This window comes from Lissotriton vulgaris, chromosome 6 (genome assembly GCF_964263255.1).
Source record: "Lissotriton vulgaris chromosome 6, aLisVul1.2, whole genome shotgun sequence".
Classification (NCBI taxonomy): domain Eukaryota; kingdom Metazoa; phylum Chordata; class Amphibia; order Caudata; family Salamandridae; genus Lissotriton; species Lissotriton vulgaris.
In genome coordinates, this window is record NC_141694.1 from 1,873,349,928 (window position 1) to 1,873,368,727 (window position 18,800).

Genomic DNA, 18,800 nt, shown 5'->3' on the forward strand with positions numbered 1-18,800 from the left:
ACCGCTGAAAAGCAATTGTTGCATCCTGCTTCGGATGGACAATGTCTCGGCGGTGAGATACATCAACCGTCTAGGGGGAACGAGGTCCAGCATGCTAGTGCACATTGTGACGGAGTATTGGCATTTTTGTCTCGATCGCAGGATCTCTGTAGTGGCGGAGTATCGTCCAGGGAAGTTCAATCAAGTGGCGGATTGGAACTCCCGGTTTCTGAGGGACTTCAGCGATTGGAAGCTTCTTCCCTCGCTTTTTGCGCAGATCATGGATATGCGAGGTCCTTGCCAGATAGATCTGTTTGCATCTCGCCTCAATGCCCAACTTCCCCAGTTCTTCAGTTGGAGACCAGACCCAATGGCGATGGGAACGGATGCATTCCTACAACATTGGGGGCAACAGAGGATTTATGGTTTTCCTCTGTTTGCATTGATACCGAGAGTGGCGGCCTTTGTCCGGCGCCAGGGAGCTTCTCTGGTCCTGGTGACCCCGTTTTGGTCGACTCAATCATGGTTTCCCACACTGTTGGAGTTGTCTGTGGACCTTCCCTTCCTGCTCCCGACAGTCCCGACGCTTCTCCTGGACCCAGTGGGGTCATGCCACCCCTTGGTCCTACAGAACCAATTAACCTTGATGGCATGGACGCTCTCCAGCGACATGACAGCATTGTTGGACTTTCACAGCCGGCTGCCAGGTTTATGCAACAGGTGTGGGCTCCTTCAACCCGGAAACGATATTCTGCTTCCTGGAAGAGATGAGTTGGTTGGCGCCTTTCAAAACAGGTGGATCTTGTGGGATCATCTATAACTGATGTACTGAATTTCTTGTTGGAATGCGCTGAATCAGGACTGGCTTACAGGTCAGTTAATAACTTCAGGTCTGCTATTTCTGCTGATCACGATCATGTTGATGGTAAGCCTGTGGGGATGCATCCCTTGGTATGTAAGTTACTTAAAGGGGGCCGTGTGGCTAACCCCCTTCAGCCTAGGTATTCCACGCTATGGGATAATACGAAAGTTCTTACGCTTTTGGAATCCTGGCCCGACAATGGTGATCTTTCCTTGAAGCAGCTTTCTGGAAAGCTTACCATGTTGCTCTGTCTTATTTCATGTCGAAGGGTGTCTGATGTTAGAGCCTTAGATCTAGCTGGTAGGATGTTTTCTCCACAGGGTGTGTCCTTCATTATCACGAGAAGAACTAAGACCATGTCTAGGTCGGTGGAGTATCCTGCTTTTCCACACAATAGCAAGTTATGTGTTTTGCAGTGTTTAAAAATGTATGAAGAACGAACTATCTCTCACAGGGTGGACCCTTTGGGTCAGTTGTTATTTCTTTACAAAAGCCATTCAAACCAGTCGCTGCTGCTACTCTAGCTAGGTGGGTCAGATGGATTATGTCTGAATCTGGCATTGATGTTTCTGTTTATGGCGCTCACACCGCTAGAGGAGCTACGGCTTCTAAAGCCTATTTACTAGGGTCCCGCTTGGAGGACATTCTTAAAGCAGGTGATTGGTCGTCGGACTCAATGTTTAAAGTATTTTATTACAAACCTATTTCTCATGTTTCTGATGCTGTGATTGATGAGCTTTGAACCAGCATAATCAGAAGCCTCCGGTCCTGCTATAGAATACAACATTTTCTAGCTATCGCGACAAGATTTTTAGATTCTATTAAGGACAAGGAGGCGAGGATTATCCCACCCGTTGGGACAGTTATTCAACTGTAAAGTTGTTTTGATATTATGTTGTTTGGCTTTTACAATGCATGCAATGTAATGTGTAATGGCGGGGGCGGCTATTCACTTTGTTGTGAGGAAACTTAGGCTGTTTCCTCACGACGACGTCAAGGAAGCAGGAAGGAGAAAGCCGGATCCGACGTCGATGCTGGATAGGAGAGAGGTAAGGGGTTTGTGCATGGGGTGGGGGTTACTTTTGTAGGGTTTAGGGTAGTTTAAAAATAGTGTGTTAATGTTTGTGTAGTGTGTGTGTTTTTTAAAAATGTTTTAGTGTGTGTTGTCTTGTTGTCGTGTATTGGGGAGGGTAGTGTAGTGTTTGTGTAGTGTAGTGATTTAGGTTTTAGGGTAGTGTAGTGTTGTAGTGCTTGTTTATTGTAGCATATTAGGGTTTAGGGTAGTGTAGGGGTGGGAATAGTGTAGGGGTAGGAGTAGTGTGGGTAGCGTAGTAGGGTTTAGGGTAGTGTAGGGGTGGGAGTAGTGTGGGTAGTGTAATAGTGTGGCAGTGTTTTTGGGTTGGGGCAGTGTAGGGGTGGAAGTAGTTTGTTGTGCAGGTGTAGGGATCCCAATATATCTCAAGCAGATGCAAAGTTTGATTGAAGGAGGGCATAGGTGCTGATTCAGCTTTGCAATTAGGAATGTCTAAAGGTACAGGGCTGACTCTGAAAGTCTAAGAAAGGATTGTGCCATGATGATTCCTAATATTCTTTCAGAGCCTTGTACCTGCCAGATCCTTGGGCGAGGAAGATATGTGAAGACCCCATACTCCCCATATACAAGCTAAATGCATGGAATAGGTAGGGGCGATGCTCAAGATTGCCTCTCCTTCACTCAGATGCAGATCTGAAGTTTGTATGCACATATGCCCAGTGGCAAGGACATTATGTCCTGTGGAAGAAGAATGTATGTCATTACCTCGCATACTAATACCAAGCATGCCATTACAACGCGGGTATTAGTACACAATGTCAATGACATCGCATGCCATAACATCGCATACTTTTACCACGAGTATGCTTTTACCATGCATGCCATGACAACGCAAAGGCATGCGTGGTAAAGCTATACTTGTGGTAAAAGTATGCAAGGTAAGTAACATCCCTATTTTACACAGTTCTCATTTACTCCATTGGTTTGTATGTCATTTCTCAATGGGGTTCTGTATCTTTCCCTATATTTTGTTACACATAGTAATACTTGTGCAATGCGCTTTTCTTCAAAAGGTGTCTCATCTAGTGAGTAGAATACCATCATTGCCTTATTTCAAATCATCCTCAAAGAGCAGTAGCTCCTTCAGTATCTACTAACACCTCTTCAGCAACTACATTGAGAAATTCTTCAACGCCCAGTCCCTCATGTAGCCCCTACAACTTAGAATCTGTGAGTCCTTCCCATCCATCCGGTACAGAATCGACCTATGTTCCTTTATGTTCAACTCCACATTGACTAAAGTATTTCCACAATTTCAGAATGCTCTTTCCTGACTATTTGGTTCCTCTGCCTTCTTCCAACCTCCACCCCCACTGGTGAATCACACTTAACAAGCAAAATCAGAGTGAAGTATGTCATCAGCATCAGGCTGGCATCCTTCAGCATTTCTGCTTTCACTGATGTCAGGCTTACTGAACACCGGACATGGAAAATGTATCCACCTTACCTTCCACACTGCAACATGTCTGATCAACATGCTGGCCATAAGCAAGCTTGATTACAGCAAGAGCATCCTAGTCAACATCCCACAGAGTACAATCTTCCCTCTGACCAAAACTATCATTGAGGCTACCAGCACAGATATTAATCTTCACAGACATATACCCAATTCTTTCTTTCTGTCACAAGGGCAGGTATCTCTGGATGAAATACAAAGCTCTTTTTAAAATCCTCAACTTGATTTTACGGCATGGCACCAACCATCTATTTTTGCATAACCTCACCTGCTACATGCTAACAAGGGTTATCCTCCACAGACCTTAAGCACGTTGCTCTTCCATAAGTGCAATGTCCTCACCCAACCTCTGGCCCTTTCTTTAAACTATTAGTAGTGCACCGAGGGAAAATGGAATGATGAAAATAAGGTCTCAGTGACAGAGACAGAGTAACTTACCCAAGGATATGAGGGCCTCATGGATCTCCTTCATCGCGTTCCTATAGAGCGCCTTCTGCCATTCTTGCAAACAATCCCACTCCTCCTCTGAGAAATGTACTGCAACATCCTTGAAGGTGACGGTCACCTGAAGAAGAAGACAGACTCCATCCATGCTTAGCTTATAGATAGGAATATGAAAGGAAAACTAGTTTTAAGTTATTTGGGGTTATCTTTACTCTAGCGAACGAAGCATCACATATCTTATAAACAAAATAAAACATGGGTGTAAGAAATTGAGTTATAAGTGGACGGGATAAGTACTCACCTCATGTAATAATCACAACCCTTGTAAGGGTGAACAACTACAGTCACTAAATAAACCTAACCTCGCCCTCCTGGTAGCTATGGCACGGAGCAGACAAGCTTAACTTAAACGCAATGTATAGTATATATGCAGTACTATAAAAGCAATAAAAGTTGAAATGCAAAATTATAAAATTCCCCAAAGGCATTAGAAAAATAGAGTAACATTTAATTTTTAAACATTACAAAAATCAAATGAGGGGAAACAGATATACGAATTGTTTATGTTTTAAGTAGAAATAGCACCACCAAGCACACAGTGCCTATGATAATCAATGATCACGGTAGCCTGGGATCTAGGCGCAATTTGACACTAACCATGATGGAGCATGGGTTGGATTAATCAACCAGATTCATCCTAGTCAAATAATATATCTTTTTTTTTACAGAGTTATATATAGCGTGAACTTTACCCGAAGGTATCAGGTATCAGAGCGCTTTACATAGCGTTACATGAGTACACCAGTTGCGTGACATGAGGACAATTCAATTTTTTTAGGCACCTGGAGATTAAGTGATTTGCCCAGAATCACAGGATGTTCAACGTCATTGACAAGAATCAAACCCAGTACCCCAGATTCGAGGTTGACCACTGTTAGAACCGGCTGTCTCTAGTTGGCAGAGGTATACACTTCTGACAAATAGGGACACACCTTTTCTAGTCAGGGCAAGGGGATCACACCCTTCGATAACCCCTGCTCACCCCCTTGGTAGCTTGGCAGAGCAGACAGGCTTATCTCAGAGGCTGTGTGTTAAGCAATTATGACCACATACAGTAATAGAGTGAATACACTACGAATGGACACGACACAGTAGTATTATAAAAATAGGTATTTTTATATAAGGCTTAGCACAAGACCAAATAACGACAAAAATGAACACAATCTTAACAAATACTCTGGGAAGGGAAAAATGATAGTTCAAAGGTAGTTTCTTCTTTAGCACAAAGTCTTTAGTATCAAAGCAAATCTTCTTCTTGGCAACACAGTTCTTAGCAACTGGGTAACCCACACGGGGGCTACACGACGTCGAGGCAAAGTTATTCCAAAGGTTCGGCGTCGACCGCGAGGAGCGCTACGTCGAGCCCGGAGTCACACGGACCCCCAACAACACAGTACCTTAGAAAATGGAGCACACGATGATCAGTGGCGTCGAGCAATCCGGCGTCGCGTCTTCGGTGTCGATCAGGCCTCAGCAGGCGTCGTTGTCGATGATGCGGTTGCAAAGAGTGAGCAGCGCTCACTGCGTCGAGAGGGCACACAGTTGATGCGATCAGCAGCGGTGCAGACACGAGGTCCCTTGGAGCTGGAGCCGAACTCACTACTCACTGGCGTTGCTGCTGGCGTCGATCGGGCCCGGCGGCCGGCGTCGAGGAAGCGGGACACTTGAGCCGTCACTCACGGTGTCGAGCTGGATTCGGCGACGTCCGTCGGCGTCGAGATTGCTGGCTCTTTCAGAGGTACTGGATTCACAGGTTCCAGCAAATAGCACTTTAAGCAGATGAAGTCCTTTAGCCCTGTGACTTCAGCAGGAGACTGGCACTCTTCCAGTCCTTGGAGATTTTCTTAGCAAGCGTGAGAGTACACACACAGTTCCTCTCTCCTGGTTCCTTGGCAAAAATAAAGAAGCACTGCAGGATTCCCCCCAGCAAACAGCACACTGGCAGAAGGGGTAGGCAAGTCCTTAGATCAGCAGGCCTCTTGTCCTTGGTTACAGGGTTCCTTGTCAGAAGTGATCTGATTTCTTGGTTCAGGGGTCCTTCTCTTATACCCCTTTTCGGCTTTGATCCCTTTGTCCATGCAGGGGAATTTCCCAATATCCTGGGTCTGTTGTGGGTGGAGCCAGGCAGTAGCACCTGGCCTATTCATTGCGCAGGGCTGGGTCCTCAGACGCCCAGCAGGAGGTGGAGCCAGCATTGACACTGGCAGGAGCAGAGCTATCGGCCTCCTGGCAGGAGGTGGGGCTAGGATCGTCCATGGCAGGCACAGAGCCATCAGCCGCTTGGCAGGAGGTGGAGCCAGCATTGTATCAGGCAGGGCAGACTATCAGCAACTACTCTCCCCCTACTCTCAACGCCAATGTCCCACTCATCCCACGCTGACTCATCCAGACCTGTGGAGCCACCCAGCTCCTGTCACACACACGCAAGACCAGCAGAAACCAGATATGGTTATACAAGAAAATAGACACTTTCTAAAAGTGCTATTTTCAAACCCAGAGTCCAAAAACCATCCACACCAACGGATGCGTAATTAAACCCCGAGTTCAGGGATACCAAACTCAACATTGCACCATGCTCCCCGAGCCAGCTAGGATCATAGCATTAATAATCCCGGCGGCCCATTCTAACCAATGGAGAGCAGAATACCTCGCAATAGTGAAGAACGAAGATGGCTGTAATTCACTATTAGGACATGCCAACTTGGTCAGGCGTGTCCTACCTTATACTTACAATGCACCCTGTCCGCGGGCCTACCATAGGGGTGACTAACATGAAGTCAAGGGAAGGTTTGAGGGGCTGGCAAGTAGGTATACTTGCGCAGCCTGCGTGACAGCACTAGGCTGCACGTGGGTCTCGCAATGACCGACCCGTAGACATTCTTTTACGAGGTCGCTCCTGTGGGTGGCACAACACGTGCTGCAAGCGGCATTTGTATTTACAAGCCCCGGCACTCCTGGTGCACTAGACTAGGGACTGACAGTAAACCAAATAGGCCAAACATGGATACAATAGATACATCAATTTAACATCGGGAGCACTTGCGCTGTGGCACTGATCAGCAGTGGCACAGCGCCCAAAGCATATACCAGCAAAACATCGTAAAACTGTGGAGGCAAAAAGAAAAAATGGAGAAGAGACTCAAGCTAATGATGTCAGGTCTAACACGTGTCCCCTCCAGCTGAAATGTGGGGAGAACTACCCTTGACCTAGGGAGTCCTCTTCACTAAGGCGGAAAAATCTGGACAGACCATCAGCATTGGCGTGATCGGTACCAGGGCGGTGTTCCACCGTAAAGTCCATCCCCTGTAGGGAAATGGACCACCTCAACAGTTTCGGATTCTCACCCCTCAACTGCATCAACCATCTGAGGGGCCTGTGGTCTGTCTGAACCCGGAAGTGAGTCCCAAACAGGTAGGGTCTTAGCTTCTTCAGCGCCCAGACCACAGCAAATGCTTCTCTCTCTATCGCACTCCACCTCGTTTCCCTGGGAAGTAACCTCCTACTGATGAAGGCTACAGGCAAGTCTCCCTCTTCATTTACCTGAGCTAGAACAGCCCCCACGCCATGCTCTGAAGCGTCCGTCTGGACAATAAATTCATTCGAGAGGTTGGGTGCCTGGAGTATAGGTGCTGTGCACATTGCAGTTTTCAGGGTGTCGAAGGCCGTTTGACAGGCATCCGTCCAGATCACGTTTCGTGGCTGCTTCCTGGAAGTCAGCGAAGTCAAGGGGTGCACAATGTTGCCGTAATCCTTGACAAACCTCCTGTAATAACCTGTGAGTCCTAAGAAGGCTCTCACCTGAGTTTGGGTTTTGGGCGGCGCCCAAGCCAGGATGGTATCTATCTTGGGTTGCAGGGGGGCCACCTTGCCGCTCCCTACTTGGTGCCCCAAGTACACCACAGAACCCTGCCCAATCTGGCACTTACTGGCTTTGATTGTGAGGCCTGCTCTGCGCAGGGCCAACAACACTTCCTGGAGGTGGCGCAAGTGTTCCTCCCAGCTGGCGCTGAACACTGCGATGTCGTCCAGGTAGGCGGCACTGAAATCCTCCAGTCCAGCCAAGACCTGGTTGACCAACCTCTGGAAGGTGGCAGGGGCATTCTTCATCCCAAAGGGCATCACCCGGAACTGGTATAGCCCATCTGGTGTGGAGAATGCGGACCTCTCCTTTGCCCCATCAGTTAAGGCGATCTGCCAGTACCCAGACGTTAGGTCAAACGTACTAAGGTACCGGGCAGCCCCCAACCGATCGATGAGCTCATCAACTCTGGGGATGGGGTGCGCGTCAGTCTTCGTGACTGAATTGAGTCCTCGGTAATCCACACAGAACCAAAGTTCCGGTGAAGCACCAGGCGCTGCAGCCTTCGGGACCAAGACCAATGGGCTGGCCCAAGGACTGCTAGAGGACTCAACCACCCCTAACGCAAACATTTTAGAGACCTCTTCCTTAATGTATGCTCGAACCTTGTCAGTCACCCTGTAAGCCTTGTGCTTCACAGGAGGGCTGTCTCCGGTGTCAACGTCATGGACACACCAATGAGTGACACCCGGAACCAAGGAAAACAGATCCGGGAATTGTCCCAACAGATGGCAACAATCCTGTTTCTGCTCAAGGGTCAGTGTGTCAGAGAGGACCACACCATCCACTGACCCGTCTTGCTCTTTAGCACACAGGAGGTCAGGAAGAGGCTCACTCTCCTCCTCCATTCCAGCATCTGTAGCTAGGAGCATGCCCACTTCGGACCTTTCTAAGTGGGGCTTCAAACGTTTGACATGCAGGACCCGCAAGGGGTTCCTGGGAGATTTCAAGTCCACCAAGTAGGTGACATCGCTCTTCTTCTCCACAACCTTAAACGGTCCAGTCCACCTGTCCTTGAGCGCACAAGGTTCCACAGGGGACATGACCCACACTTCCTGACCAGGCTGAAGCTCTACCAGAGTGGCATTCCGGTCGTACCAACGCTTCATCTCCTCCTGGCTGGCCTCCAGATTTGCCTGAGCAAGTTCTCTGAAGCGCCGAGTCTGGTTCCGAAAGGCCAGCATGTAGCTGTATACATCCTGGGGAGGTTTCCTGGGAGATTGCTCCCAGCCTTCCTTGACCAGACTCAAAGGCCCTCTTACCGGGTGACCGTACAAAAGCTCAAAGGGGCTGAACCCTAGAGACTTCTGCGGCACCTCTCGGTAAGCAAACAACAGGCATGGCAAGAGGACGTCCCATTTCCGCCTCATTGGTTCTTCAAGACCCATGATCATGCCTTTAAGGGTCCGGTTGAATCTCTCAACCAGCACATTTCCTTGAGGGTGGTAAGGAGTGGTGAACTTGTAGGTTACCCCACACTCCTTCCACAGAGACTTCATATAGTTCGAAATTAAGTTGGTGCCCGGGTCTGACACCACCTCTCTGGGGAACCCCATCCGGGAGAAAACACCCATCAGTGCCCGTCCCACCACGGGGGCCGTCACTGTTCGGAGAGGGATGGCTTCCGGGTACCGTGTGGCATGGTCCACCAAGACCAGGATAAACCTGTTGCCCAGGGCTGTCTTGGGGTCCAGGGGCCCAACAATGTCAATACCCACCCGGTCAAAGGGGGTACTGACCACTGGAAAAGGTTGGAGGGGAGCCTTCTGCTTCCTTCCGCTTTTTCCACTTGCCTGGCAAGTGTGACAAGTCTTGCAATGGATGTCTACATCCCTACGCATCTGAGGCCAATAAAAATGGGTGACAAGCCTGTCATAGGTCTTGTCCTGCCCCAGATGTCCAGCTAACGGAACGTCATGAGCCAAACCCAGTAGGAAGGCTCTAAAGCGCTGGGGTACCACCAGCACACGGGCTGACCCAGGCTCAGCAGCCTTAGGCTCACTATACAGGAGGTCGTTCTCCCAGTACACAAAATGTGACCCTGACTGATCACCTGAGGTTTGGGCTGAGGCCTGCTGCCTCATGCCCACAAGAGAAGGGCACACTTTCTGTTCCGCACAGAATTCCTCCCTGGAGGGACCACCATCCTGCTGCCAATGGGTCAGCTCGGGCAGGTCTCCCAGTTCGGCAATTTGTTCCCCTGTGGGCTCCAGGGCATCCCCCTCAGGGTCTACCTCCTCCTGGACCACGGGAACTACGGGGGACGGTTTCCCGCGCCCCCTGCCTCTTCTCTTCACAGCTGGGTCCTGGGCCGTACTTTCAGGCTCCGGGGCCCCATCAACACCCTTACTCGCTGTCATTGATCGAGTGGTTGCACACACCCACTCTGGCACGCCCAACATTCTCAAGTGCGTCTCCCTCTCCACCTTAGCCCAAGGGGAGTCTTCTAAATCATTGCCCAGGAGACAATCGACAGGCATGGCGGGCCTCACAGCAACCTGAAGAGTACCTGAAACTCCCCCCCATTCAAAGGAAACCTGAGCTACTTCACACTCTTTCTGGGAGTTGTCAGCAGCTATCACAGGGTAGAATGCGTGGGGAACCACCTGCTCTCTGGACACCAAGTGACACTTGACAGCTGTCACACTCGCTCCGGTGTCTCTGAGAGCTTCCACTCTATGGCCATTAATGGTCACCCACTGCCTATATTTACTAATGTTACTAGGCAGAGGGGGTGGAGGGACCATTTGCATGTCTCCTAGCGAGACCAGGGACATTTCTGCGGGACCCCTCCCACCATGGACAACCATCTCCTCCCCTCCCAGGGCTACACTCGCCAACTGATGGGGGGGTGCACGCGGCGGTGTATTCAAATCCTTTTTGGGACACTGGGGGTCATAAAACCGGTGTCCCACCTGCCCACAACCGTAGCAGGTTAGGGGGCCCCTATGAACAGGTTTACCCGTCGGGGCCCCTGGCTTCTTCTCAGGGGGAGGCTGGGAACCTTTCCCTTGGTTCTTTTGGGGATTACTTTGGGGCCCTTTCTGAGACTCCTTCTGTTTACCCTTGTCCCCCCCACTCTTCTGCTGGGGACCCTGCCCACCTTTGGCTGAGTCTCCCACTGGACCCTTGTGGACCCTGGTACTAACCCAGCGGTCCGCCTCCTCAGCAAGTTTTCTAGGGTTAGATATCTTGCTATCAATAAGGTGCTGGCGCAGCTCTGGAAAACAGTTATTAGACAAATGCTCCCAAGCAAACAAATCATAAAGAGCTTCATAACTTTACACTTTGCTGCCCTTTACCCAACCATCCATGGCTCTGCAAAAATAAGACACATATTCAACCCACGTCGTACCAGGCAACTTCTTACATTCTCTAAAAGCTTGTCTGTACTTCTCGGGGGTTAGGCCATACCGCAACATTAAAGCATCTTTCATATGAGCATACGACATCCTATCCGCAATAGGCATGTCTAACAGGGTATCTCTCCCCTCATTCACAAAGCGACCCCACAACCCCGCTCCCCAATTCTTCTCAGGGACCTGGTGGGCCAACAATGCTAACTCATATGCTTTAAACCACTGACCAATATCTTTGTTCCTATGATAATCTTTTATCACATCTTTGGGAAAGTAAAACTTAATTTCTGCAGGCCCAGATGGGATGCTGCCACCAGAGGGATTCAATTCTAACTTCTTAGCTTGGATGTCCAACTCCCTCAACTTGGTATCACGCTCCAAAGCTCTCTTTCAAAATCTAACCTTTTGGTCTCCAAATCAGCTTCTCTTCTACCTCTTGCATTTTCTAACTCCAACTGCCCATTTATCTTTAGCCTTGCCATTTCCATGTTGTATGCAAGCTCCTTCGCCCTTTCTTCTCGTTCTTCAGGGGAAAGACCTTTGGAGGAAACACTGCTTCCTGGAGAGGACTCAGGCCCATTCGCTGGCGCTTCCTCATCCCCTTCCACTGGCGGTACCACCACGGGATCAGTGGGATCTCTGGCCTCCAACCAGGCCTGCAATGCTTTGAGATATTCCTCTTTTCGCGAGATGCCTTTGGTAGGCACTTTCAACTGCTTGCAAAAGGACTTCAGCTCCTTCAAGCCGTAGTCGTTTATCTTCGCTCTGTCAAATTCCTCCACAACAACAACAGGGGTAGTGACTCCGGTGTCACTCATGGTCAAAACTGGCAGTGTTCAAAAAATCAAGCTTCAGAAAAGCGGAGAACCAAAAATAGGATCCTTCCCAATTAGATTGTGACTGCGCTATGGTCTGCTTTCACTACGTAGCGTACACTAATCACTGCACATGGGTCATAAATGCAAGGTTCAAATCCCACCGCTGCCACCAATGTTAGAACCGGCTGTCTCTAGTTGGCAGAGGTATACACTTCTGACAAATAGGGACACACCTTTTCTAGTCAGGGCAAGGGGATCACACCCTTCGATAACCCATGCTCACCCCCTTGGTAGCTTGGCAGAGCAGACAGGCTTATCTCAGAGGCTGTGTGTTAAGCAATTATGACCACATACAGTAATAGAGTGAATACACTACAAATGGACATGACACAGTAGTATTATAAAAATAAGTATTTTTATATAAGGCTTAGCACAAGACCAAATAACGACAAAAATGTACACAATCTTAACAAATACTCTGGGAAGGGAAAAATGATAGTTCAAAGGTAGTTTCTTCTTTAGCACAAAGTCTTTAGTATCAAAGCAAATCTTCTTCTTGGCAACACAGTTCTTAGCAACCAGGTAACCCACACGGGGGCTACACGACGTCGAGGCAAAGTTATTCCAAAGGTTCGGCGTCGACCGCGAGGAGCGCTACGTCGAGCCCGGAGTCACACGGACCCCCAACAAAACAGTACCTTGGAAAATGGAGCACACGATGATCAGCGGCGTCGAGCAATCCGGTGTCGCGTCTTCGGTGTCGATCAGGCCTCAGCAGGCGTCGTTGTCGATGATGCGGTTGCAAAGAGTGAGCAGCGCTCACGGCGTCGAGAGGGCACACAGTTGATGCGATCAGCAGCGGTGCAGACACGAGGTCCCTTGGAGCTGGAGCCGAACTCACTACTCACTGGCATTGCTGCTGGCGTCGATCGGGCCCGGCGGCCGGCGTCGAGGAAGCGGGACACTTGAGCCGTCACTCACGGTGTTGAGCTGGATTCGGCGACGTCCGTCGGCGTCGAGATTGCTGGCTCTAGTAGTGGAGCGGTAGTAGGTACTAGGAGAGCTGTTGGTTCCAACCCCCTCCCACAGCGAGACCGACCGCCTGTGACTGCCCTGGAGCGATTTTACTTATCTACCAGCTGCCCCAGAAAAGCCGCACCTGCACCCACCTGTACCCACCCGTACCCGCCGAGCACGCAGAATGCCGAGGTTGCCCAGATCACGCCACCGGGCTAGCGAATACTCCCGCTCCCATCCCCACACACTCTCACAAAGATCGCCAAAGATCGCCACATCATCCGATTCACCCGATTGTTTCACCAGACCGCCACCCGCTAACCCTCACCCGTCAAACCCCGACAGCTGCTGTTCGCAGTACCTGCCCCACCGCCATTGCTTCGCCTCGCCTCAGCTCGGAGGTTGACGGTATCGGCGGCTGTGGGCTGGGCACTCAGGAGCGAGCAGACAAGCAGGGGGGGGGCAGTGTACCCCCCCTGTGTACAGCGGGACCTTGGAGAAGCTCGAGCGTGGGTGTGCGGAATAGCCTTACCTGCTGAAGATCCGAGGCGTGGGGTGCAGAGAGGAGAGGAGGAGGAGGAGTGGAAGAGGAGGAGAGGCACCAGTGTGCCGGGGCTCAGTTCAAACATTTCCCAGCGGTCGGCATCGAGGAGCGGGACGAGGTGCGGCGCGGTGGGGGCAAACCCACCCCAGCCGCGAGTTGTTGTGAGTCGCTGTGGGGAGCCACGAAGGGGGAGACGCCTTTGAGACCACATACTCAGCAGGACCACCATGAGGTCGGGTAGAGAAAGAAAACCTCCAACAAAGCAACTGACTAAACGCAAAAGAAAAAACACAGCCACGAGCTCAGCGTCACCAGGAAAAAACAAGCGAGCATCTAACAGCACCGAGGCAACCGGCAAAACCACCAGTAAAGCCCTCCTGCCGGAAAGTTACCCCAATGGAACCAACATTCGCATAAATGAAGGTCTGCCAACTGACATAGACCACAGCCTAACCCCAACACCAGAACAACCCAGAAGCTATATAAGGAAAAATGCCCACAATTTAATTAACTTAGCAGGCCAGCCAATGAAAACAATATATAACTACCAGCCGAAAATGTACACAAAGTTCACTTTTTTTTAAAAAAAACAGGAAACGCCATCTACTCATCAAAAGACTCTATCACAGGCCTCCAATCCCCACTGCAACCTGCCGGCACAAATAACTCTTTGCCCCAAACTACAAGCTATACAACAGCAGCAGAAATACACACGGCACCGACTCCAAGGGTGAATACGGATCACACCAGTGGCGCAGTAGGGGCTGGCGAACAACGGGCACAAGAAGCTAACAGGCCAATGCCATCAGAAGGTGCCATCAGCCAAGCCCCACTAATAAAGGGAGGCATCGAGGAGTCAAACCCAAACAGCCCTCTGCCAAAGGAGGACACGTAGAGTAAATACGCCTCAGAGCTGGAAGGGTCCCCGGGGCACCCCAGCAGCAACACAATAAGCTGTCAATCATCCCCAACTCATTCCTCCTCATTCATCCAGCAAGCAGCGGCAGAAGTAAGAAACAACCAAGAAACAGTATCACCTCAAGCACACAAAGCCTACTTAAATGCAGAAGTAAAAACTTAAGGCGAAACTGAGGCTCACGCCACACACGGAACGAAATCCGACCCCGTAAACTCATCTCCAATCATGGTAAATGGGGACATGACCTTTTTGGTATCACAAGAATGGAGCGATCTAGTGGCAGCATACAATGTCAAGCAATCAACAAACAGCACTAGCGAAGAGAGCTTCCATCAGCCACAGAGGGGACTAGAGACCCTGTCAACACATTTTGGGTAACTTTACTCAACACAATTCAGCTGTCATCAACAGCACTTCAGTACCAATCAGACAAACTTGACCTACAACTGACTGTCCTACAAAAGCTAGCAGAGGCCACCATGGGGATCGACAGAAAACTCGCAGATCTTAACGACCTCATAAAAAGAGGACAAGAGTTAGTTAAACTAGCTCAGATTGAAAGAACAAACTGCGTCTGCTCACCAATCATCGATAAACTATCATCACTACTCATGATGCTGGGCAACCTCTTGCAGGATATAAAGACAAACACCACAAAGTTCCCCCCAACAGAGGCCAGGTCTGGCAGTCCAGTCCCCAACAAAAGGGCACCAGGAACGGCAATGACCCCCAAAAAGCAACCACACAGTGGCGCCAGCCACCAACCCCCAAAACCCCATTAGAAGAGTCTCCCCAGAATACCCTCACAAGAGGACGAGTTGAGCCACTGGGAGCCCAACTAATGAGCCACTGGGAGCCCAACTAATGCACGGGCAAAGATGCAACGACATTAGACAATACCATCAGTCGAGCATACAGGGCAATATTCCATCTTCCCACCTACTCATCGCCCGCTCAAATCCGTCTTGAATTCGGATTGCAGAAACAAACGGTGGAGAGAAGAGGCGCATACATAAAAAGTTGGCGGAAAATCAGAGACTTCGACCGCGGATCCTTAAATGCCCACCTCTGGACTGAACTGTCCGTCAGAGACAACTCACCTGCAAGGAATTATCTAATGGAATCACTGGAGACCTTAGGATTAACAAACCTATGGGGGTCATCAACTGATCCTGGCACCTTCAAAAAAGTGGTGTTGAAAGTCACCAAGATGGTTTCATCCATTGAGGATAAAGCCACCTTAGCCAAGAGATCGCATGGATGGGCAGTATTGAAAGGCTACGGTGCTCTAAAACCACAAGAGAACTTAACAACGGGCCTCACACAGAAAACAAAAAACAAGTTTCTCAACATGCGTCTCGGCAACATACCTATAGCACCTCACCTGGCACCATGGAAAAGGGAAAACTCAGCAAACCGCTGCCGACTCTGTCTTTCTGGGAAGGAGGACCTCATACATATCATCTGTATCTGCACAAACCTCTTGGATATAAGGCGTTCTCTGCTACGGGTCCCATGGAACGAGAAGGGCATAACAAGCTGCAGGCAAGCTGTGATGCTCTGTTTTAATCCTGAAGAAACGCAGCTAAACTGCAGAATAACACATTTTTTGACATAGTGACTACCAGACTAAACGAAACATCCAGAGGGTTTACTCGAAGCTCCAGCCAAACCACAACAGTGCTAACCTCACCGGAGACCCTTGACTCTTAAATCTGCAAGCACTTTGTCCCCCTAACCCCAAAGGACTTTATCAAATCCAAAATGAGACTTTTATGATCTTAAATATGTGAGACACCCGCTCTTTTTACGTTTTAAATGTAGCCATTGACTTCTTTTAAACATTTGTACGTTTTAAAATTGTGAGATTTTATTAACTGTACAATAAACTAAACTAAACTAAACCATTCTACTACTATGATTTCCAATGGATTTATGTATGCGTTTTTATATTGCGCATACTTTACTCAGAGGTGTCTGAGCACTTTACAACAGAGCAAGGTATTTAGGATCAGATATGGTTACTTATTTACAGAGTATACATTTACTGAATATTACACATTGCATACTAAAGTTGGAGCGATTAGGTTACAAAAGTACATAATTCACAGTTGACTCTTCTTTCCTCTATCCCTCCTTGCATCACCCCAATCCTAATTTTACTCAGGGCCGGGCGATCGGTGCGACCGCACCGGGCATTCACTTGGGGAGGGGGCATCATTCTTTAAAGTATGTTATCTTTGTAAAAGAACCTGCTGCCGCGTTCCTGGCCTTCAGCAATCATCAAGCATTCATTAAAATGTCACGATAACTCCTGTGATTAATCGTCTTCCTGACGAGACAGGAGGTTTGTCTAGTGGAAGTTTTAACCCTCTGTACTAAGGTAGTGCAGAGGGTTAAGATGCCTGCTGCTAAGAACGTGCACCATGCGGATAATGAAATGCATATAATGTAAATAGGTCAGTGGATTACTGCCTCTGTAAGAGAGCTCCTTTTGTTACTTGTCGTTTATAAGTCAAAATCCTAATATAGAACATTGAGCTATTAACTGTCATCAAAGAGCTGCTGCAAGGTATATGTTAGAGCTACATGGTTTTTGCCTGGTCTTTCATCATCCCAATCTTGTGAAAAGGCTTAATTTGGGTAGACAACAATTGTTATTATTAAAGAGAAACCCTAGCAATGGTGTTACATTTCAAGTTCTGAATGTGCTTTTCCAGAATAAGGACGCAAAATATATTGCCTACCAGTATCAATGACATGTCACTCCTACACTACACCTTGTAGTCCTGTCTGATGTAACATTTCCTATACACTGATTTACACATACATGATTGATTGGTTCTATGCAATGTGTGTGTGTGTGTGAGTGATGCTATAAAACTAAATGAATCTGAGAGACACTGGTTATGGAGACTTGAGAGGCACTGTTAAAGGGTGCTAGTGAGGGAATCTGTGGCAGAGGTGGTCATTAGGGGGGTGGCAACAGACATTATCGCACAGGGCGCCACCAGGGCCAAAGCCGGTCCTGATGTTACTATTAGGATGTCAAAAACAACCCTTTCTAAATTCTTCCCTCGTGTATCCCTCCTTAGACTCATATGTGACCTCATTTTACTACTAGGACCTCCTAACTACTATGCTTTCCAAATAAACCCTTTCTAGATTCTTCCTTCTTCTATCCCTCTATTATCATTTTCAACCCAACTAAGGACCCCATTATGATTGCGGGTGGATCGCCACAGCCCGTATGGTGGTGGTGATCCGCCCGCAGAAAACCTCCGCCCGCACTGTAAACCCCCCCGCCACATTACCATGGCCGGGGGGGGGGCAGGGCGGCGGAGGGAAAGACCATCTGCTGGTTTTCCGCCCGGTAGGAGAGTCGACGGGGCTGTGGTGCCTGTTGCGGACCCCCAGTGATTCGGGGGGGGGGGGGGGGGGGTGCAGATCACTTCATCTCCCTGTGCATAGGGTCTGGATACCCTCAAGGAGTTACATAAAAGAAGAGACAGGCCGCACCTCAATTCTTTTCAGCTTGTTTTGTTTATTTAAAGCAGTAAAAACACTTTTCGGAGCTCCTTGGTCACAAGACAACGACTTGAACTGAGTCTTAGTCCGTCTCTTATTGTATGTGCCTCCTGTATCTGAGGAGGGGGTGTTGAAAAAAATATATATATATATTTATATTATTATATTCATTACCATGCTCTTTACTTGTATCACTTCTCATTACAAAAGCAGGCCTACTGCCATTGTCAATGCTGTTGTATTTTGGAAACTGTATCATAACCAGTGATGTCTGCTGTATACTTCAATGGCAAACCGTTCCAGGGCTAGACTGGTGAGGGGGCTCTCAGCCCAGCCTGACCATCGGCTCTGCGCACCCTGATACTGTGCAGTGGCCGCCACCATGCGGGGTGTGACTGCCCCTTGGTGAGGCCACCTCCGGTGTCTGACGCTCTGACCCCCGCCCCAAGGAGCCCCGCCCCAGCCCTCCACCCCAGGCCCCTCCCCGGCCTCACCTGCTCCCTCCACCCCTCGGCTCTCATTGCAGGCTTCATTCCCATCCCAGGAAGTGACAGAGGGGCGGGACGTGTAGAACTCAGGGTTCACGCATGCGCAGGGCTCTGCCGCTCTCGGATTGGTCGGCTGAAACACTGGAGGGCTACAGTCACTGGATGCATAGCTTTAAAGGGGTGGGCGGGTCTTAGACCGGAAATACGTAGAACTAAGTTAGAGTTGCTTGCAGCCGCAGAAAGTTCCACCTAGTCCGGCTCCGGGCGGGCGCAGCGCGAGGCGTGGGGAGGGGAGACGGGGCCTAGGCGGCAGCGTGCGGGCTCCTGCCCCGTAGGAGAGGGGGAAGGGGAAACATACAGCGGGAGGGGAGAC

General features: G+C 49.3%; 1 protein-coding gene across 2 annotated transcripts in view; it reads right to left on the bottom strand.

The window, feature by feature from the left end:
- LOC147709714 (uncharacterized) overlaps window positions 1–18,481 on the bottom strand; it is an 82,742-nt gene extending 64,261 nt beyond the window's left edge. For both annotated transcript variants that reach the window (XM_086928215.1, XM_086928214.1), the window contains exons 1-2: window positions 18,434–18,481; window positions 3,829–3,955 (exon numbers count right to left, since the gene is read on the bottom strand). In XM_086928215.1, coding sequence (XP_086784341.1) covers window positions 3,829–3,955; window positions 18,434–18,478 — 172 coding nt within the window. In that variant the 5' untranslated portion in view covers window positions 18,479–18,481. The remainder of the gene's footprint in view (window positions 1–3,828; window positions 3,956–18,433) is intronic.
- Window positions 18,482–18,800: the final 319 nt, after the last annotated feature.